The sequence below is a fragment of the Equus przewalskii genome, chromosome 13 (genome assembly GCF_037783145.1).
Source record: "Equus przewalskii isolate Varuska chromosome 13, EquPr2, whole genome shotgun sequence".
NCBI classification, from domain to species: domain Eukaryota; kingdom Metazoa; phylum Chordata; class Mammalia; order Perissodactyla; family Equidae; genus Equus; species Equus przewalskii.
This window is the reverse complement of record NC_091843.1, coordinates 27330535-27352757: the sequence shown is the minus strand read 5'-3', so window position 1 is coordinate 27352757 and position 22223 is coordinate 27330535. Positions and strand designations below refer to the sequence as shown.

At 50.3% G+C, this 22223-nt stretch overlaps 1 protein-coding gene and 1 long non-coding RNA gene across 21 annotated transcripts in view; both read left to right on the top strand.

Moving 5' to 3' along the window:
* The window catches only part of ARHGEF37 (Rho guanine nucleotide exchange factor 37), a 50380-nt gene extending 43800 nt beyond the window's left edge, over positions 1-6580 (top strand). For all 20 annotated transcript variants that reach the window (XM_070569199.1, XM_070569193.1, XM_070569200.1 and 17 more), the window contains 2 exons: positions 29-186; positions 3578-6580. In XM_070569199.1, the coding sequence (XP_070425300.1) occupies positions 29-186; positions 3578-3787 (368 nt within the window). In that variant the 3' untranslated portion in view covers positions 3788-6580. The remainder of the gene's footprint in view (positions 1-28; positions 187-3577) is intronic.
* Positions 6581-17597: 11017 nt separating this feature from the next.
* On the top strand, positions 17598-19926 carry LOC139075071 (uncharacterized). Its single transcript, XR_011525109.1, has 3 exons — positions 17598-17730; positions 17957-18066; positions 19787-19926. It is a non-coding gene; the product is annotated as an uncharacterized lncRNA (long non-coding RNA).
* Positions 19927-22223: the final 2297 nt, after the last annotated feature.

The window sequence follows — 22223 nt, the reverse complement described above, 5'->3', positions numbered from 1 at the left end:
GCCAGATAATGTTCTACATATCCTGTAGGACATCGAGGATATGTTCCAGCTGGGAAACTGGAGCTGTACCGCGTCGTCCCCAGGGACAAGGAGCTCAGAGGACAGGCGGGGCCTCACGAGGACTCCCGACATCTAACACCAGAGCCCACTCCAGTGCCAGTCTCTTCTGTCCCAACCATGACCCAGGTGAGTCTGGGAGAGGGGTGGGTTTTGCCTCCCCACGGCCACCTAGAGTGGGGCTTTGATTTTCCTCCTCTGGAGGGGCCACGATCCTGTGAGCCCATGGCCTTGATCAGTGGCCACATTAGTGTCCTGGCCAGAGGTGGACCGGAGAAGGGAGCCTCCTGTCCCTGCCACATCAACAACAGAGAGCTAACCCTTTGCTGCCCATCAGTAGGGCAAGTGGCATTTGTTCATACATTCATTCATTCAGTATTTGCCAGGCACTGTGTTAGATGAGAGAGAGAAAATGACGAGCAAAAGTAAATCTCGGTCCTGACCTTCCTCAAATTTATAATCTTGGGGAGGGGAGAACAGCAATTAATAAAACAGTCATATGAATAATCGTAAAGTTATAGCAGTTGAATTAGCTTCCTGGACCCAATTTCCAAAATGGGAGGGGGTGTTCCTCACACCAACAAAGAATTCTTGGGCACCAGCAGCGTGTCCCACAATTCAGCTCACTTCTGACACTGTCTACCCAGAGATAGCATCAGACCCCACAGTTTAAGGCCTCAGTCCTATTAGACTGTCCCCCCACACTGCAGACACTGATCTCAAGTCCAGGTTGTCACCTGTGCTTCTGACTGACAGGTGGTAAATCAGAGGACCCCACGGCCCCCTTCTCGGGTTTGAGTGATTTGCTAGAGCGGCTCACAGAACTCAGAGAAACATTTTACTTACTAGGTTATCGGTTTACTATAAAATGATGCAACCAGGAACAGCCAGATGGAAGAGGTGTATAGGGGATGGTATGTGGGAAGGTGGGGGGCGTCCATGCCCTGTCCCCAAATCCCCACGTGTTTACCAACCTGAAGGCTCTCTTAGCCTCTCCTTTTGGGTCTTTATGGAGGCTTCATCACATAGGTGTGATAGATTAAATCATTGGCCGTTTGGTGGCCGTTGGTGATTGATTCAACCTCCAGCCCCTCTCCTGTGCCTGGAGGTCAGAAGGTGGGACTGAAAGTTCCGACCCGCTGATCACGTGGTCGGCTCTCCTGGCAGCCAGCCCCATCCTTAGGTGCTTCCAAAAGTCACCTCATCACATCACAAACGATACCTTTATCTCTCTCAACACTTAGGAAATTCTGAGGGTTTGGGGAGCTGTGAGTCCAGAACCATGGATGAAGACCAAATATATATGAGAAATATATTTTGGTCATCTGAATGAGCAATGTGTATTTCTTATAAATCGCAATATCACACAGTAAGTGCCAGAGCCCTGGGTGTGGGAGGGGTTCAGCAAAGGTTCTTCTGAGAGGAATGATGCTTTTTCTCTGATTTGAAGGGTGAGTAGGGATTAATTGGATAAAGGGGGTGTTTTGGGGTGCACATGGGAAGAGTGCTCCAGAAAGCGTACACAGAGAATGCAAAGGCCTAGTGACAGGGGAGGATAGGGGGCCGTGAGGAACTGGGTGAGGCCATTGTGGCTGGAAAGAGTGAGGGGCAGGGAGAATGAGGTGCTGCTGGACAGGTGGGCAGGGCCAGGCTGGCAGGGCCTTGTGGCCTTGGCAAGGGTGTTGGTCTTCTCTTAAAAGCAATAGGAAACATGTACACGCATGTTCATAGCAGCGTTATTCATAATAGCCAAAAAGTGGAAACAACCCAAGTGTCTATCAACTGAAGAATGGATAAACAAAATGTGGTATATCCATATAAATGAATATCATTCAGCCATAAAAAAGAATGGAGTGCTGATACATGTACTTAGACACAGAAGGCCACGTATTGTATGATTCTGTTCGTAGGAAATGTCCAGAATAGGCAAATGCATAGAGACAGAAGGTAGATCCGTGATTGGCAAGGGCTCGGGGGAGAGGACATGGGAAGTGACTGCTAGCTGGTATGGGGTTTCTTTTTGCGGGTGATAAAGATGTTCTAAAATTAGAAGTGGTGATAGTTACACAACCTTGTGAACATATTAAAAACTACTGAATTTTACCCCGTAAAGGGTGAATATTATGGTATGTGAATTATATCTCAAAACAAAAAGAATTGATAGGAAGCTATTTAAGGATTTGGCTCTTCAGGCACAGAGTCCCCAAGGGGGAAGAAGCTCAGTGGGGTCACTGTGAGGATTGGATGAAATTGTGAAGCCCCGCCGGGCCTGTGTGAGCCTCCATAAATGGAGGCTACGCTCACAGTTACCGTCAGCATAAAGGAGAGCTTTGCAGGTGACAGTTAAGCAACAGAGAGAACCCAGGCTGAGGGTCGGGAGCCCAGAGGCAATGAGGACGTGTTTGCAGTGAATAGCTATGGGGTGCCTCTGGCCAGGGCGGCTGGAGGAGGCTGGAGTGGGCTGCATAGAAGCCTGCAGAAGCTGTGCTGTTTAGCTTGTGGCACTCTCCCAGGAAGGCACTCAGGCCAAGATCCTGGAGCATTAGCCAGAAGTATTGCACCCGGGCTGCCTCCTGCTGGACAGTCCCACCTATCAGCAAAGGACCCTCAAGGATCCCACTCAGGCCCAGCCCCACCCAGGGTGAGCAGTGTCTCTGGGAACCCCCACCCAGGGGCTCACGTGGGTGAGCTCAGCTGTCCATGTACGCAGACACATCAGCAGTTTCCTTTTTGTTTGTGGGGCTGCTCAGTTGGACTCACATGGGGTCACATCTTCCCTTGCTCCTGATTGGTCCTGAGGCTTGGTCCACAGTAATAACAGTAATGGTAAAAATAGTCAAAGCAGCCTGCGTTTATTGAGCCCTTACTATGTACCAGACACAGGCATTCATTCATTCAATTCCCACAGTTACCTGGAGGGGAGGCTGTCCCTAATTCCATTTTGCGGATGATAAAACAGAGGCCCAGAGAGGTGAAATATTAGCCTAATAAATGCCCTCCCCTCCAGTTTTTACTCCAGTTTGATGCCTCTCCCCAAAACATAACCAAGTCACCAAACCTCCTGTCTCTACTCCAAGCTGGGAAACTGGCCTGGGCTGACGACACCCTTAGATCTGGGCAGCATGGGGGAGGGTGCTGAGTCCTCTGCTCAGTGAGTTGGCTGCGTGGACTGAGAGCACACGTCCTGAGGCCAGACAGGCCTAGCTTCACTACTGTGTGATTTTGAGTAAATTTCTTTACTTCTCCAAGTCCCAATTTCCTTATCTGAAAAATGGGGCAAAGAGAATTATAGAATTGTGAAAATCAAAACCAGGCAAAGTGCTGGAATAGAGTCTGCCATGGGGAAGGTAGGAGCAGAAGTAGCCGTGTCTTTAGCACAAACGATGTGCTTGGGAGGCGGTGGCTGCCCAGCCATGGGCGCTGAGTCAGGTGGGAGGGAACAGGATAAACAGCCTCTCTGGGTTGGGTTTGTCTGTTTTGCCACCCTGACCATTTCTGTGTCGCTCCCCATGTGTTTCAGGTGGTGGCAGTGTACCCCTTTCTGGCCAGAAGCAGCCATGAAGTGAGTCTGCAGGCAGGCCAGCCAGTGACTGTGCTGGAGGCCCAGGACAAGAAGGGGAACCCGGAGTGGAGCCTTGTGGAAGTGGACGGACAGCGGGGATATGTGCCTTCCAGCTTCCTGGCCAGGGCCCCAAGCCCGGCTCCGTGGGGCTGGAGTCTGCCCTCTTAGGGTGCCCTCCTTGGAGCCCATGTTGTCAAGAGAGGGGGGAGGCTTAGAGGCTGTGACCCCAGGAGAGAAGAAAAGCAAAGAGAAGGCGAGGGTGGAAGGGGAGATCAGGCCAGAGTGGGATGAAGGGCACCCAGAAAAGGAGGGGGCCGTGAAGAGTGCCTGGCGTGGGTGGGCATGGAAGGCCCCAGCCAGGACCACTCGTTATGTCTGCTTACGAGGTTGCCCCAACCTGGAGTCTCACACCCTGGATGGCAGGTCAAGTTGATGAGGACTTGTAGCTGATGGCCAGTCTTACCTCTGCCCCATCTGGGCCTGCCCATGCGAGTGGGTCACCCAGGTGAACGCTGCCTGTGTGCTCTGTGGTTGCAGGGAGGGGCGCTGGAGAAGTCCAGAACGGCCTGGCCTGCCGGTTCCCTCCCCGCATGTGGTATCAGGAGACGCCATAGCCGACCAGTCACCTTTTATTTCTCCCTGCTGGGAGCTGAGTTGTCTTGGGCGGTGAACTCTGGGAGCCCTCTCCAGCGGGCTTGTCCGGGCAGTGCAGAGGTTCCCAGAAGACTCTTGGTTGGGCCTGGGAGTGGGCGTCACCAAGTCACGGTTCTGGAATGTGTGTAGGCAAAGTCAGAGGCTGTTCCAGGGAAGAGGGGATTTTGAGGGTATGTCAGGTGTGGCGCACGAGGCTGCTGGCAGCAGTTGTACACTGCTGCTGTGTTCTCTGGACTGGAGACAAAGGCGCATGCAAATCACAGGGGAAACTGTGCCTCAGGTGCTTACAGTCCTGGTGGGTGGGGGAGGTTAGGTAATGGCTTGGTTTCCTGTTTCTGGAAGCTGGGGAGCCAGAGGAACCTCCAGTGGTTTCAAGAGCCTGCCGAGGCCTGGAGGCAACAGTGGACGTGAAGTCACTTGGCTGTGGGACCTTAGACATAGGACACCACCTCAGTTTTCCGATCCATAAAGCCCTAACTCACAGTTTTGCGGTGAGAATGACGTGAGGCTAAGGATGTGGAAGCTCCTTGCATCGCAGGGTGTGGTATAAATGTAAATTGCCATTGGAAGCAGGATGTGTTGGAAGTGGCGTCAGGATGGCCCCAGCATCAGCCAGCCCTGCCTGCACTGGAAGCATTCCTGCCGCCATGCCCCATGCCCAGGCCCATGGCCGATGTCGTTAATCAACATGGCATCCTTTCCCGTAAACCCAGGATCTACCTCAGGATCCTTCTTGCGTTCTAGGCAGCCAATCTCTTGCACTCAGTGAGGTCAAACCCTATGGTCATCCCTTTCTAGAACCTGGAAATTGAAAACCACTTCCTGTTCAAGGAAGACAGAGAGGCAGTTTTGGGTGCAGCTGCTGTTGGATCATCCCTTCTCGGTTGTCACTCTGGGCTATGATAAACTGCCAGGTTCACGGAAGAGGGAAAAGGTGATCCAGCCTGATCTTTAATATGAATTACAAATTTTGGAACCAGCCCAAGTTAGAGTGTGTGTAAAAGCAGGTGGCAGTTTAGCCTTATTTCCAAGAACATCTCTATGTGATTATAATATAGTGCCTAAAGCTGTTAGCTCTGGTTTTGGGAGGGCTAATTTTAAGAAATAGAGACATGTCTGTGTCAGTCCTTAACTCATCTCCTCTGGGCTTCTGAAAGCTTGAAGCCTGCATAATACAAGAGAAACTCAGTCCCCACCATCCCTTTCCTGGCGCCAAATTCACTGTACCAGATGCTCTTGACTCATTTTCCTTTCTCTTTCCTGCTCAGCTTTCTGATACAAATAGGAAGCATAGAGGAGCAGATGATAAAGTAGGAAATCCATTGGTGGGTCCACAGTGCTTGTGAGAGCTCCTGTGTGCTGGAACTCGAGCTCAGGGCTTCTCGAGATGGCTGCTCTCTGTAGTCATCTGGGCAGCTTTCAACTATGAGTGACGCCAGGATCCCCGCCCACCCCCCCCCCCCCCCAGAGATTTTGATGTAATTGGTCTGGGGTGTAGCCCGAGCCTCAGGAATTCAAAAAGTTCTCCAGAATTCTAGTGTCTGGCAAGGGTTGGAGACCTCTGCCCTAGCCACGTAGTGGTGGACGAGATAGACGTGGGGTCAGAAATGGCCACAACTATAAGCTAGGACATGCCCTGTCTGAGCTTTGTACTAGCTCAGATGTTTTGAACAGGCAGCTTTAGAGGTGGTTTGAACGAGGACAGCCTGTTCTGTCAGGTCCCAGAATGTATATTTATTAAGTGCCGTTAAAAGGGACCTGCGCAAAATTGGATGTTCTTGTAGGCGTAAGGGAGAAAACCGAAATACACTTGGAATCAAATCTGTCTCATGAAGGGAAAATAAGAATGGGTTCAGTAGCACATGAGTTATGGTTTCTCGTAGACCAGCGAATGAGATTAAAAGTCACTGAAGGGTGAGAAAATGCATATTGAAAAGATGGAGAATGGCCTGAATTTTCTCCAGGGGACTTTGTGTAATGTGCCTTTTTTTCCCCTCGAATGCCTGGAACCATTGCACTGTGTCTTATGTATTTCACTGTCGGACTGTCACGTATTAAACTTGCTCAAGCATTTGCCTATGAACCAAATAAGACTTCAGGAGTTGGAGACTGACTCCCAAGGGTGCCCCTCGCTCCCTGCGACGGAGTGAGAGCTCTTCAACCTTTGGGGCCCCAACCCAGTTTTGGACGTGAGGCCAAGATACAGTATCAAAGGAAAGATGAGTGAATTTCTGATTAATATGACAAGCTCTAGCTTGGTGAATAACTGATGTGAACTACTGGGAATAAAGGACTTCAAAGATGGAAGTGTGTCTGGAATTGGTGTGACTCTAACCGTTGGGTAGTCAGATGCCCCAGTGTGACATTTGTTCACTGACACCTGCTGTACATAAATATGGCACCTCACTCATTCAGGTGTTCACTTAATGAGTGTCTACTGCACACCTTTGGTGTCTCCCAGAGTTGGTCTCAGCTGCTGGGGGTACAGCGAGAAATCTGGCAGACGGGGTCCTGTCCTCCCAAAGCCCACAGTCTGGTGAGGGAGACAGAGAAGTCACCAGTCAGTTACAGACAGTGGAAGTGTTAGGATAGGGCAATAACAGGTGCCACCAGAGCCCGAGAGGGGCAGTCCCTGACTCAGACTTGGCAACTTAGGAAGTCTTCCTGGAAGAAGTGATATCCAAGCTGAGGCCCGATGAGTAGGGTTAGGTGAAGGTGGGGTGGAGGGCACATGCAAAGGCCCAGAGCTGAGAGCGAGCGTGGCTCGTCGGAGAACTGAAATGCTGTAGAGCTAGCACACAGGTGCGTGAAGCCGTGGTGGGGGCAGTGAGATGCTTAAAGAGGTCAGCACGGTAAGGAGCTTTGCGTTTTATCCTGAGGGCAGTGGAGGGGGCACTGAAAGGTTTGAAGCAGAGGAGTGACATGCCAGGGTTGTATTTTAGGATGCAAGCTCTGGTTCATCCCGAAATCTCCCTAAGCATCCGTCACATGCCTCAAGTAACAGATATTCAGTACGTATTGCTCAGGGAAACATCCCAGAGGGGATGGGAACACCACAGCCTGCCTCCAAGGAATCTCACCGTCAGCTGTAGCAACAACATGAGCATCAGGCAGCCACCTGGTACCACAGGGCAGGATGCTGTCCGCCCCAGAGGAAGCATATGGACCAGGCTTACAGGTGCTCAGAGAACGGGGAGTTTTGGGGTAGCTGAGGTGGTCAGGAAACCTTCCTGGAGGAGGTGGGGCAGGTGCTGGCCTTGTGGGATGAGTAGGTTTAGGGAAATGAAAAGGGAAAGGGAAGCTGCTCAGGCCTGGGGAGGCAGGTGGTGTGAAAAGTGCCCGGCTCTTGGACTTAGAACACCTGAGTTCAAGGTCTACTTGCCAATAGGCAAGTAGCAAATGCACCTATCATGGTTTTTGCATGAGAAGAAGCTGGTGAGGCCCCTGCCTGCAACGTACTCATTGTGGAGTTCTGGCTTATCAAGGCGCCCCTGACTCCCTCCACCAGGACCTGACTTCCGGCCTGGAAGGGTCCTTTTCGGGCCTGTTGTGGCAGGGCAGAGACTAAAATACTCTGGACTCGGGATGAGAAAAAAGCGGGACTGCACTCCTGGCAGCATCCCGAGGGGCTGGGATCCTGAACAATCCATTCTCTCAACCTTGCTCATCTGTTTTCTTATCAGTATTTTTCTCAGCTTACCTTTTCTGTTTTCTGCTCTGCAAAACGGGTACAATTCCTCTTCTCACAGGGTGAGTGAGAGGAGTAAATGAAACTTCGGCGTGGCGTGAATAGTTGTGGATGACTTCAGGAGTACCACTGCTGTGTAGACAGAACATGTGAGCTATGACCACCAGGTGGCAGCAGGGCTCTACCAATTAGCTGAGGTAGGCTTGGGAGGTGCCATGGAGTCAAACTGAAGTAAATGCTCCGTGGTGCCAGGCAGGTGGTGCAAATGAGAGGAAGGCCCAGATGAAAGATAGTAGGGAGTGGTGGGGACTGTGTTGGACCAGAGCATACACGCTCAGTCTAAATGAGCTTGCAGCTTCGTGGCTCCAACCGATGTTGCCACATCAGAATGAGGGTCCAGTGGTACGAGACATTCTGATTTTTTAAGAGAAGCTGGAAACCAGGGTGTTTTTTTATTTTACTGAGGTCATAATAGTTTATAACATTGTGAAATTTCAGTTGAACATTATTATTTGTTAGTCAGTAACAAATGCCCACCCCCAGCCCCCTTCTCCTCTGGTAACCACTAATCTCTTCTCTTTGTCCATGTGTTTATTTATCTTCCACGTATGAGTGAAATCATGGGGTGTTTATCTTTCTCAGTCTGGCTATTTTGCTTAACATAATACCCTCAAGGTTCATCCATGTCGTTATAAATGGGATGATTTTGTCTTTTTTATGGCTGAGTAGTATTCCATTGTATGTATATACCACATCTTCTTTATCCACTCATCCATAGAAGGGCACTTGGGTTGCTTCAGATATGATTTGCAGATATTTCCTCCCGGTTGGTGGGTCGTCTTTTAGTTTTGTTCTTGGTAGTAACCAGGGTTTTTGTTTGTTTTTGTTTTTTAATGTGAAATCTGGGTGGAGACTGTGCGGGCCATGACTAGCCTTCTCTTTGCGTCTTCTGCCTGAGTGTGGGTTGACTGTTGTGGGTGGAGAATCTCCACTGAAGAATTTCAGTCAGCCCTCCATACCCGTGGGTTCAACATCCACAGAGTCAACCAGTCGTGGACTGGAAGGCCTACAGTGGTTGTGTCTGTTCTGCACATGTATGGACTTTTCTCTCTTGTCATTATTCCCTAAACAACACAGTATAACAACTATTTACTTAGCATTTACATTGGATTAGGTATTATAAATAATCTAGAGATGATTAATGTGCATGGGAGGATGTGGATAAGTTGTATGCAAATACTACTCCATTTTATATAAGGCACTTGAGCTCCGGGGATTTTGGTATCAGTGCGAGCCTGGAATCAATCGCCTGGGGATACTGAGGGAAGGTGGTAGTTTCACATGTTTGTATTTCCTGTGAAATGCTTTCGTGTGTCTCCACTTTCTCACTACTTCCTCAAACATTAATTTTCCTTCCTTAGATCTCCGGGGAGCACTGTTTTCCTTTTATGCTGTTATTACTGTCATTGCTGTCTTCAGACTTTTATTCGATTGTGGGCCATACTTTCTGACCCACCCCTGAGGATCTCCATAGTCTCTATCTCTCAAGGTTCTTTTTAGGATTAAATGAGATACTGAGATAAATTCACTTAGCCCAGCACCTGGCTCATTTGTGCTCCATAAACACAGTTATCATTATTACGGGGACTTCAGAAGAGAGAGCATGAAATTTGGAGGAAGTTTTGCAAGGCCTGTCTTTCTCCCTGTATGGGATAGTGACAAGGCCTGGCCCCTCACCCATGTAGATGAAGCCCCCTGGTCCAGGCTGCTGAGGGCCTGGCTGAGGTTGGGTATAGCCCTTCCTCAGAATGCACCCCAAAGCATTCTTGGGACTTCCCCTCCTCTGCCATCCCTGGTGCTGCCAAGTGGGTCAGGCTGGGCAGGTTTCTCATCCAGGGCAGTGCTCATGAACGCGAGCGGCCCAGATTCTCCAGCCTCTCTTCAGCAATAGGGCTTTCTGCTGTCCGCTGCACCTGGACAAGTCGGGCAGGCAATAATCAGGCACCCTGATACTGCCGGAGCAACAACTCTGGTCCTGGGCTCAGGGCCCTTTGCAACCAGGAGCATCTTCTTGGGGTGTTCCTAGGGGACCCAGCAGCTTTGGGGACCAGGGTTCCTTGCTGGAGGCTCCAGTAGCAGATTAGGGAACAAAGAGAAGAGGGGACCAGATCTATCCTCATGGGCTCTGGCCTAACTGGGCTCAGGAGGATCAGCTGCTGCTGTTCAGTTACCGCTGAGATCTCAGGCAGCCTCCATGTTTCCAGGACATCTCAGGGTAGTTCTGGGTTCCTCGTCTTGGGCCCCTCTGCCTGTCATCAGGGGTCTGGACATCCTTACAGTCTGTGAATGAAAAGAGAGCTCTAAACAGTGGCTGCAGGTTTGGGACAGCTTTCAGCTCCTGGAAGGTTCGGCCAGAGTGGGCATAGGAGTTGCAGCCACCCCTTCTGAGCAGCTCACCTCACCAGAGGCTGGTTATTTGCTTGCTTGCTCTCGTCTTCATCCCCTGCCCTGCTCTGCTCTACACTGCAGGGAACTGCTTCCCAGGCTCCTTGGCCCTCTAGTTTCCTGGTGGGTTTGGCCAACGGGAAGCACTGGCAGGAGGGAGGATAGGAGATCCCAGGGTATTTCTCCCTTTCTCTGCTTCAGGCAGCATCTCTGCTTGTGCTGGTCTTCTCTATGGTTCCCGCTCCCACTGGATGGCCCCTCCCTCGTGGTGTCAGGTCCCATTGGACAGGCCTGGCTATGCTTCCAGTTTCTGTCAGGAAGCTTCAGGTCCTGGATATCAATAACACTACTTCTGCCTGTCCATCCAGCCTAAGGAGTGGAGTGTCGTGTTTTTTTATTTTTATTTTTTTTTAAGATTGGCACCTGAGCTAGCATCTTTTGCCAATCTTCCTTTTTTTACTTCTCCCCAAGCCCCTCCAGTACATAGTTGTATATTCTAGCTGTGGGTCCTTCCAGTTGTGGCATGTGGGACGCCACCTCAGCATGGCCTGATGAGCAGTGTCATGTCCGTGCCCAGGATCTAAACCAGTGAAACCCTGGGCCACCGAAGCGGAGCAAGCGAACTTAACCACTTGGCCGCGGGGCCAGCCCCTGGAGTGTCTTTTGGATGTTGTTAATCTCTGGGGTGCTTCTCGGATCTTCTTTCACCTGTGTAACCTCCTTCCAAATCAAATTCCTTCTGTTCAAAATGCATAGAGAGGTTCTGTTTCTTACTGGACAGTGACTGATAAGCTGTTCAGCAGCCAGGGGTACAGAGTCATGGAACTATGGGGCTCCCAGGTACCTCTGCCCCTCAGATTGCACCGCCCTCGGGGAAGACTGGGACTGTCACCAGGTCCACTGCACCTTCCCTGTGTCAGGGGACTGTCCAGCCCTCCCCACCCGGAGCTCTTGGAAGTGTCTTCAGCTGCACACAGCAGCTGAGTGGGTCATGCTCCAGGGTCAGTAGCTGTGAGAATCTGCTGAGCCGCCCCTAGTCTTGGCCAGCTGAGGCTGTTCCTGCAGAGCCCAGAGCAGACAGACACAGAGGAGACCCAAGGGCCGCTGTGTGAGAGCAGAGCCAGGCTGTGGGCAGGAGGAGAGGGTCACCTCCTTCCAGCCACACTGCCTCGCATGGACCCTGGCTCAGCAGGGCAGTGAGCCCCAGGTCAGGAACACAGGAAGTGGGGGTGGGGCTTCCAGCCAGGGAAGAGGCTGCTTGTCTTGATTCGGGGGTTTCAGGGCTCCCGGGCACATCAGCAGAGCCTCTGGCCTGGGGAAAAACCAGTGCGTTCATAGCAATCATCGCAGCTTCTATCCACTACTCACAGAGCTGTCTGAAGCTGCATGAGGGAATCCACTTTCCATGATTAACCCAGTGCCTGGCACATGGGAAGCTCTCAAGAGCTGCAAGCTGCGGCTGGCCCGGTGGCGTAGTGATTAAGTTCCCATGCTCTGCTTCGGTGGCCCAGGGTTCGCCAGTTTGGATCCTGGGTTCACGGACTTACGCGCTGGTCATCAAGCCATGCTGTGGCAGCATCCCACATAGAAGAACTAGAAGGACTTACAACTAGGATATATAACTATGTACTGGGGCTTTGGAGAGGGGAAAAAAAAAAACCAGGAAGATTGGCAACAGACGTTAGTTCAGGGTTAATCTTCAAAGAAAAAAACAGCTGCAAGCTAAAAACCAAACACGAGTCTCAACAGTAGCCAGTCACTGTGGACTCCATCCTGTAGGCATTTCACAGGACATGCTGATGTCACAGTTAGGATGGCCTCTCCCCTGGGGAAGAACGGCGGCTGGAACACAGATCCGGCTGCCGGGGCTAGGAAGAGGGTCGAGTCAGGTGAAGCAGCTGTGAGGTTGGGAGGGCACGGTGATCCCAAGGCACACTCCTCAGGGTTGTAGGGGGAGGCCACAGGTGTCCAGCAGGCGGTTGGCGCCCCAATGAGGCATTTGAGAACAGGTATCTCCTAGGGTCCAGGGAGGACAGAGATCAAGGCCAGGTCAGAGAGTGGGCAGTAGGGTCCCAGTCTTTGGGTTGAGGTTTAAGTACCAGGCCTTGGGGACTCAGGGATCAGATCCACTAAAGACACTATGATCCTGGCAGGAGGCAGGGTTGAGAGCTGGGCACAAGGTTAGGGTCCAGCTTTCAACACCAGGGACTTCATATTGAGCCCAGGGGGCTACCTAGAGCCACTTGAAACCCTCCCATCTGAGACAGGATTGGACCTAGGAAGCAAGGTGGGGAGCCCCTGGGAGAGGGTCAGGGGCGGAGGGGCGGTGGTGGTCAGGAGCCCAGACCTCACATTGCAAAACGTCCAGATTCAAATCCTGACTCCACTCTTCCCAGCTGTGTGACCTTGTTGCAAAAGTTGCTTCATCCCTTGAAAACCTCACTTTCCTCTTTGTGGGTAAACCAGGAAATAGTCCTCCCTCAAAGAGTTCTTGGGATGTCGAAATGGGACAAGGCATGGAAGCAATTGTCACTGTATCTGGCACGTATGAGTGCTTAATAAATGATTTGTCCTCGGTCACACAGCCGATTCTGCACCCTCCTTCCTGCTCTGAGGTATTCCTTCCAAACTTTGCAGACGGTGACCCCGCGCCCGAGTTTTCTCTTCTCTGGGCCAACACTCCCCGTGCTTTCAGCCTTTCCTCTAACGTCTGTGTTCCTGACCCTTTACCACCTCAGACTGTAAAAAACACCCCCTCATTACGTGCGATCTTTCAAAACTGAAAGCAAGTGGATGTCTTAAGAGGCCAAAGTTATTCCCCTGGGAACATAACTGTGACCACGTCCTCAGATACTCTCTGGTGATTAGAGGCTGCCATCTTGAATTACTTTACTCTCTCAAGGTGCTTGCCCATCGGGCCCAGAGTGGTTGTAGATAGCTTGCTGATGTGGCTGGTGTTTGTAAGAACACCTTTTCCCTACTTTTGTTTTCAAATTTCTAAATATCTCAAATTCTTTTTCATTCCCCTCCCTCCCCCTAAAAAAGCTATGGGGTGGAGGAGCAAGCATAAAATAAAAATACAAACACAATGACACATGCATACACACACAATTGGAAAAATCTCAACATTCATCTCTTTCCCCTTTGCACCACCCCCTGGCCACCTCCCAGGCCAGAGATTCCAAGATCTGGAGCTCCTCTTAGGAATCATGTGTCCCGCACCCCCACGTGGAGAATCACAGCCACCAGCCAAAAACGCTTGGTCCGGATATACTTTCTGTAGTTTGTGTTGCAATGATGATGGGTTTTTTGTTTTTATTAATGTATTTCAATAGGCATGTAACACATTATTTTTAATAAAATGAATATGGAATTTGAATTATGTCACTTCCTCCCCCAAGAGTCTGTCACACTCCTTTGCTTCCTGGAAGGTACAGAGACAATAAATATCTAGCCTGCAACCGCAACCCCAAGGCCGCCCCTCTGCAGTCTCTCCCAGTAAATGGCACCATCATCCACTCGGTTGTTGAAGCCAAAAGCCTGGGATTCACTGATTCCTCTGTTCCTCTAAGCTCTTCACATTCGACCTCTCAGCGAGGCTGTCAGCTTTACCTCCCAAACCTTCCTGGAATCTGCCCACTTTTTCCTGCCTCCACCGCCTCCACTCCAGGTGAAGCAGCATCCTCGCTCACCTGGACCCCTGCAGGGGCCTCCTGATGGTCACTCCGTTCCCACCCCTGTCCTTCACCCTCAGCTCACTCTCCATGGCGCAGTCAGAATGACTTTTCGAAAAAGTAAATTAGAGAATGTCATGCCTCTGCCTAAAAGTGAACAAAACTCAAAGTCCTTACTCAGACCTGAAAGGCCCCACTTGGTGGGCCCCCGCCTCCCTCCCACTACTGTCCCCCTTGACCGCTGTACTACGGGCACACTTGCGCGTGCTCTTTCTATTCCTCAGTCACTCCAAGCTCGTTGCTGGCCCAGGGACTCTGCACTGGCCCTCCCTTCCCTGGGATGCTCTCCCTCCAGATCTGCCCATGGCCGGCTCCCTGCCACGTGGGTCAGCTCCTCCATGATGCCTTCCCTGGCCACTCCATGTGGGTAGCCTCCACTGCTCCCCAGCCTGACCCCGTCACTCGCTATGCATCACCCTTCCTATCTTCCTGCCGTTACCGACCAGATCCCTCCCTCTCATTTTCTGGTTTGCTGGTTGTCTGATTCCCCCATCGGAAAGAAAGCTTCTCAAAGGTAAGGATTTTATCCATCTTATTCAATGCCAAATTGAAATAATCTTCAGTATTCCCAAATGAGACACGCTTGTGCTGAAAAATTGTTCATGGCTTATCTCAAATTCAGGTTTAACTAGGTGCCCTGTATTTTAGCTGGCAAGGCTACTCGAGGCCCATGGTTCCACATCTTGGGAACGTGGACCCGAGAGAATGAAGGCGGCATGTGCAAAGAAGGTGAGAAGAGAGAAAATGAGACAGTGGAAAGAGAGAGACAGGCAGACAGACACAAGGAAGAGCGACAGAGAAAGGACAAGACAGCAGTAGAAAATGAGTGAATGAGAGAGAGACAGGGAGGGAGGGGGAGTCTGCTAGAGACAGAAAAGACAAAGAGAAAGAGCCACAGGTAGACCAACAGACACGCTCGAGAGCATTCAAGGCCTGCGGTTCAGTGATCCAAGGTCAGCTCCATGCATTCCTTCTGTACTTCGTTTGTTTACAGGCACCAATAAATTCCCCCTTCACTTCAACATAATAGCCACCCTTTCTTGAGCACTTGTGTGCGCCAGGCACTGGGCCAAGCACTTTGGATGCACGATCTCATTTATGTTGTTACATCATAATGTTTCTATGAAGGTGTTAGGAAGAACTGAGGAACAGAGAAGTTCAACAATGTGCTCGAGGTCACACAGCCTGGAAGCAGCAGAGCTGGGGTTTGAACCCAGGCTGTCAGATGCCAGAGTGCTGGACCACTATGTGGAGTCACTGTCATTCATAACCAAGGAGGTCCTGAGTGGCACTCCAGTAGAGCAGATTCAGCAGAAAGACCGGCTCAACGCTGGACTGCTGACCCCAGACCCTTGAGAGGCTGGATGGCATCGTATGTGGGCTTGGGAGTCAGACCAAGCAGGATCGAATCCAACTTCTTACCTATGGTGTGACTTTGGGGAAGTTCTTCACCTTCTTTGAGCCTCAGCTTCCTCTTCTGTAAAATGGAGTTGATAATAATAGTAGCTACATCATAGGGTTGATATGGGGACTTAATTAATTAATGTGTATGCACACACGCACGCAAAAAGCAGTTAGATCGGGTAAGCATTTAAGAAATATTTACAGATATTTTTATTATATTCTGCTCATCTCTGATGCCCAGCAAGGCATCAGATTTGGCACAAAAGAAGTGCCCATGGTACCTGGGTGGGTGATGATAAGACTGGAGAATATTAATGAGAATCCCAATGACCATTTATCAACACCTACTGTGGACCAGGCATTGTGCTGAGCACCTTGCACATGGCTTCTCAGTCAACCCCCACAGCAACCCTGCCACGATGGTATTGTTATCCCCCATTTACAGATGAGAAAACTGAGGTTCCAAGAAGTCACGGGACAGAAAGGCTGCAGAGAGGGGGTCAGAGCTGGGATCTCGATCCCAGTTCATGAAGAGAGGACACAGATCTGTGTGTGTGTGCATTAATGACAATGGGAAGCAGACGCATTGCGCTGAGATGTTTTCCTGTGCACTGAGTTTTGAGTGCTTCACAAGCTCCTTCACACCCCTCGCAGATGGCCCGTGAGCACGCCTCTCCGTGCACTGTTATCTCACAAGAGGGGCAGACTCCCACTTTATGAAGGAGGCACAGAGAGGTTCAGGACTTCCCGAGGGCCACACTGGTGTCAGGAATAGAGTAAGTTCTGAACCCAGCTTCATCAGACTCCCAGTCCAGTGTCTGTCCCCTGTCCCCAAACTCTGACCCACAGAGAACCCCACAGAGCATGACATCCTTCAGATCTCCCAAAGACACCCACTCTTCACCATCCCCACTAACAGTGAACACACCCGTTGGGGCTCCGTGAGCACTCACCTGTCATCTTGCAACAGCCTCCGACTGCATCTGCTGTCTCCGGGTCCTCTCGCCTTCCCTAGGTTCTTCACAAAGCCCCTACCAGGTCAGCTTTCAGAAACACAGATCTGAACCCAGGGCTCTTGACCATGGCTTCATGGTCTGGCCCCTGTTCATCCCTCTGCCTCCTGGACTCTGCACGCTGACTGATAAACCTTCCACATGGCTCTCTCTGGCCTCCTCTGCACTTGCTCTTTCATCTGGGTGGTACCACCTTCCCCACTCCTCCTTCATCCCTGCTAAGTCATCCATTAAGTGTCAGTGACATGTCACTTCCTCACGGAAGCCTTCCTTGCTTGGTTCAGGTGCTCTTCTTGGATGTACCTCTGCTCAGATCCTTCTCCCTCTCTGTTGAAATCACCTTTTTACTCTCCCACTGAGTCAGCTCCACGAGGGCAGGGCCTGTGGCTGCCTGTTCACACTGCATCCCCAGGGCCTGGCACAGTGTCTGGTACCTGGTAGGTGCTCAGTGAAAGGCTGGTGGAGGAATGAGGGTTCCCTGAGGACAGTATGATTTATTAAACTAAGCACCAGGCTCCGTTTGCTGGCACACAGTAGGCTCGCATTACGTTGTCTGTTGAAGGGATGATGGATGATTAAATGAGTACACAAACGCCATGGCTCAACGCCTCCCCCCTCTGATTTGTCCACCTCTCAGCTGCAGCAGTCTCTTGCAGAGTAAAAGGGATCCCAGCTCCTTGTTTGAATGCTGTGGGGTTTCGAGTAGAAAAAGAAATACTGCTCCTTTAAAGAGAAGAGTTTCAGGTGATAGAGGCCCTTCTTGCTGGCGAAGACTGGAGGGAGAGCTGGGGCCTCAGCCCAGCTTCCGGGTGGCCTCAATTGGCCCGGACTGACTAATAAAGTGTGAAATTGACTTTATCCTCCACCATGTCTCCCAGCCAGAGTGTCCCTGTAGCATCTCCCTCTGCCACAACTGATGCAGCACTGCGGCCGTCCCCTCTGTCGCTGGTAGACAGGCAGATCATCAACGCCCACGCAGCCCCGGCTGGCGCTCTGCAGAGCCCATGAAGCCGTTTGGCCTCGGGCCAGGATGGGCCTACAAAGCCAGAAGCATCTGATGTGGCATGTCTGACGCACCTCCTAAGCCAGCCGCTGGCTGCTCCTGTCCCTGTTTACTCCTCTGGCACTGGCTTCTAAGGCAGGGGCGGGAGCTGGAGGGAGAGACAGCGTTAGGTGAGCTCTTTGAGACTCCCCCCACCCCGCCCTGCCTGTTGCACCAAATGCAAGGTTGGAGCATCAGAGCAAAAGGAACCTCAGAAAGCAATGAAATCTGGGTGCTCAGGGGAGCCGCTGGGGGCCTTAGGGGCTGCTTGGGGGGATATGGGAGGGCCTGAAACCCCTCCTTCCACCAGGACAGGGCCATTTTTTGATCTATTTTTTAAATTTGATCCTGTTTAAGATTTCCCAGGAAGAAAAGGATTCCATGACTCTAAGAAGTCCTAAAACCAATGATCTATCCAGCAGTCATTCCCAAAGCTGCCTGTGCATCGGGATCAACTGGGTGACTTGGTAAGAAATATGGATTCTGTGTTCTGGAGTATGTTTGCCTGCTCAACGCCCATTTCCTCTTCGCTGAGCATAGCACTTATGTCACTTCGGAGAGCCATCCCTGCCCCAAGTACAACCTGAGTGGTTTGGGTGGAGACCCCGCTCACTCGGTCTCCAGGGGCAAGCATGTTCCCCAGGCCTGGCCAGTAACAGACAGAGTGACCAGGCCAGGGTCAAAGTGAGGCTAGAGCCGCAGCCTCAGGATTTGGGCAGAGCTGTAGAGGAAGAGATGCTCTCTCTTCTCAGAGGCCCTAGGCTGGTAGCTGTCAGCTTGGAACTGCTGGCTCAGAATGAAGCCAACACAGAGGCAAACCATGACCAGGGATGAGAAAGAGAAGAGACAGGTAGACAGACACACCTTGTGACATGTTATGAGCACCTGGATCCAGCCATGTCTGAACTTTATCCCCCTGGGCTATTCAGATACATGAGCCAATAAATTTCTTCCTCTTTTTTTTTTTTTTTTCGCTTCAGCCAGTTTGAGCTGAGTTTCTGCTACCTGTAACTGAGAGAGGGAATTCTGACTAATATATAGACCCCTATTTCAGATCTATTGAATCACGATCTCCATGGATAAAGTCCAGGATTCTGGATTTTTCAAAAAGCTTCTGAGGAAATTCTGATAAAGTATCACCACTTTATAAGTGACTGTTTGGACATCATTGAGATCCTGGTCCAGTGATGTACAAATAAAAGTGATCCTTCGGTAAATGACCGTTATAATTGTATGTCAGAACTCTGTGCGTGACCTCAGTCCTCACAAGAACTCGATGACGTACAGTGATTGTTCCCATTTTACAGAGGAAGACGCTGAGGTCTAGAGAGGTGAATTAATGTGTTGAAGGGCATAGAGCTAGTAAGCGATGGATCAAGGATTATGAGTCTCTGAAGCTCATCCTCTTTCCGTCGTTCTAATCTTCCCAAAATGGCCATGGGGCTTGCCTAGAGCCTCAACACCTGGTGTTGACAATGTCCTCTCTCTTCAGAGACTCTCAATGAGCAAAGCCTGTTTGAGTCACTTAGTGTCCTATGGCTACAATAAGAGAAAACTGAAATACAATTGGCCTAAACAATAAGGGAAACTTATTACACTACATTCTAAGAAGTCCCAAAGTAGGATGGCTCCAGGGTTGTTTAATTAAGTGGGTCAGTGTCATAATCAAGGGCTCAGGTTCTTTCCATTTTTCTGCTCTGTCCTCCTCGAGTGTCAGCTGGCCCTCAGGCTGGCTCTCTTCTTGGTTACAAGATGGCTACTGCCCTTCCAGACATGACTATGTCCTGCAAAGGAGGATGGTCTGTTTCTTTTTGTGTGTTTCTTTTTATCAGTGAAGAAAACGGTTCTGAAAAGCCCCCTGCATATTATTGGTCAGAATCGCATCACATGTTTATACCTAGTCCAGTGATTGGCAAGAGGAGTGGGAGCATCATGATGGGCTTGGACCAATCAGGCTTCACCCTGAGGCTGGGCGGAGCAGACACCTGAATAATACAGGGCTCTTCAGGAAGGCAGGAAGGGGGCAAAGGGTCTTGGGTAGTGACTCCCCTGCTCCCTGGGTTTCCCTCACTGATTCTGGGCCCAGGTTCCAGAGGCATCTCTCTTTTCATTAGAAATGACCCTTGCAGGAAGGTCAACTTTCAACGTTCAAAATCCTCCCCATGACTCCCTTGTCCTTTCTTCCAGTCCTCTCCCATAGCCAGTAAGGCTGAAGAAGTCCTGAAGAAATGCTGGACTTGCCCTTCAACATCCAGAGGTGCCCTTCCTGGCTCTACTTCCCTCGTCCTCTGCTGGGCTGCCACCAGTTCACCGGGTTGCTGGGAGGACTGATAACAGCATGTGTGGTGGTTGACATGTGCTGTTGTCTGCCCATCACCCATTTCCCCTGCATCTAATTACAGAATGCCCCTTGTCCCTTAGGCACCCACCCTTTCCCACTCTCAAGTCATGTGGTATAAGCAGCACTGACCCTCATGGTACCCCCAATTCTAATGGGGTCTCTTCCCCTGCATCCTGGGGTGTGTGACTTGGGCCTGTTCAATCTCTGTGTTCCATGCCTCTTGCCACAAGACTTGATTTGAGATGGACAACAAACCCAGTCTATTCTATAAGAGTCAATTCCTGGACCTTGGGCTCAAACTCTTGGGGGAGAGAAATTCTGTTTCTAGTAGGGTTGTCGAGCTGCAAGATTTGAGTCTGGAGCTTTCAACAACCATTTTCCAGCTTCCTAGGGGAAAGCTAGTCTGAGAATGAAGTTAGCACAGAGCCAAGGGACCAAGACACAGAGACCCTAAGCTGTTGGATCCACCTGGGCCTGATGCCAGACAACCCTGTACATCTCAGTCACATGAACCAATAAATTTTCCTTTCTTGGTCAACCTGATCTGAGTTGACATTCTGCTCCTTGCAATAAAAAAAAATAACTAATATAGCATGAGTTTTTGAAAAAGCTGAACTATGTTCTTCTTTGGCTGAGTCATATATGTATAAAGGGGAGTAGGAGAGAAAAGGTTGGGAAATTAGGCTGCAGATACACGGCAGGGGGCCTTGAAGACTTGAGATGGGCCACCCAGTCTCTGAGACCACCTGAACACAGGATCTCCTGAGGCCAGGTGATCCTAGGAGTTGCCAAACAGGCTAACGTTTGCCCCCTGGGATCAGGTTAATGTTTTTGTAGCTACTGATAAAGTGAATTCTTGACCTACAGCAGGTCCTCCAGGACTTGTCCTCCAGGCACGCTTTCACAGGAGAGAGTTGGGTGAGTTCTGCGAGTTCGGCATAATTGAGAATGTTTGGAAGACAAGAGCTACTGGCATTTATCAACGGCTCCTGACAGTCAGAGATAACGAGGGTAGGGAGAGACCCAGTGCAACTGAGGAGAAGACCTGGGGATACCACTAAATGTGTCCACATCCCTCTTAAATTGCCCGGAATAGGACACAGGCTGACCAGAGTAGAGGGAAGGACATCACCTTCCTCTTTCTACAAGACCTACTTCTATTAATGCAGCCTGAAATTGCACTCACTTTGGTGGCAACACATTATGCTTTGTACTTAAATGGAAGTTATACATGCTGCTACTACCTCATGTCTCCTTGGTCACCTCAAGTCTTCTAAACCCTCTCGTAACTTGAGACAACTGCCTCCCCCTTTCTAAACTGGGAATCAGGTTCTGTCCTTCCCCAGCTCCTGCTCTCCACCTGCACACCCTCGGTGCATGCCACCGTCTCACATCAGAGATCTTCATTCGAGTGTCTGACAAAAAAAAAAAAAAAATGTTGCGCAGGACAGTCCCAGGCATGCAGCCACCATTCCTTCTGATTTTACTTCCAGTCAATCCAAAACACAGGATATCTGCTTAATTCTTCCATGATCTCTTTGTTCATTTACATAATCTGGCCTGCAGACTTTGGTCCTAGTGCTTTGCAGATATTGACTCATTTAATCCTCGAAACAATACACAATAACAACTGATATTCCCATTTTATAGAAAAAGAAAATGAGGCACATACGGATTCAGTGAGCTTTGCAAAATCGCAAAACTAGTAAGTCACACAGGAGAGATTTGAACGCAGGTAGTTTGTGCTCTTAAACCTGTGCCGAGGGTAGGCAAACTTTTTCTGCAAAGGGCCAGCTAGGATTTGATACACTGAGTGCCACGTACAGTCTGTCCCAGCTACTCTATTCTGTTGCCGTGGTGCAAAAGCAGGTGTAAACAATACATAAATGAATGTGCATGGCCCTGTGCCAATAAAACTTCATTTAGAGACACTGAAATTTGAATTTCATATCATCTTCAATGTCATGAACTATTGCTCTTCTTTTGATTTTTTTCCCCAGCCATTTAGAAATATAAAATCCATTCTTAGCTCGCAGGTCGCACAAAAACAGGTAGCAAGCCAGCTTTGGCCTGGAGGCTGGAGTGTGCTGACTCTTGCTCTGTGCTCCGCTGTCTTTCAACCTGATCCTTACAACTCACCTCTTATCATCTCCATTTTCCAGACAAAGAAATCGAAGCTGGAAGAAGTTACTGACTTGCCCAAGGTTACACAGTGAGCAGGTGGGACAGTCAGGATTCGTGTCCCGGTTTATCTTGGCCCCAGAGGTGGCAGTGGCAGGACAG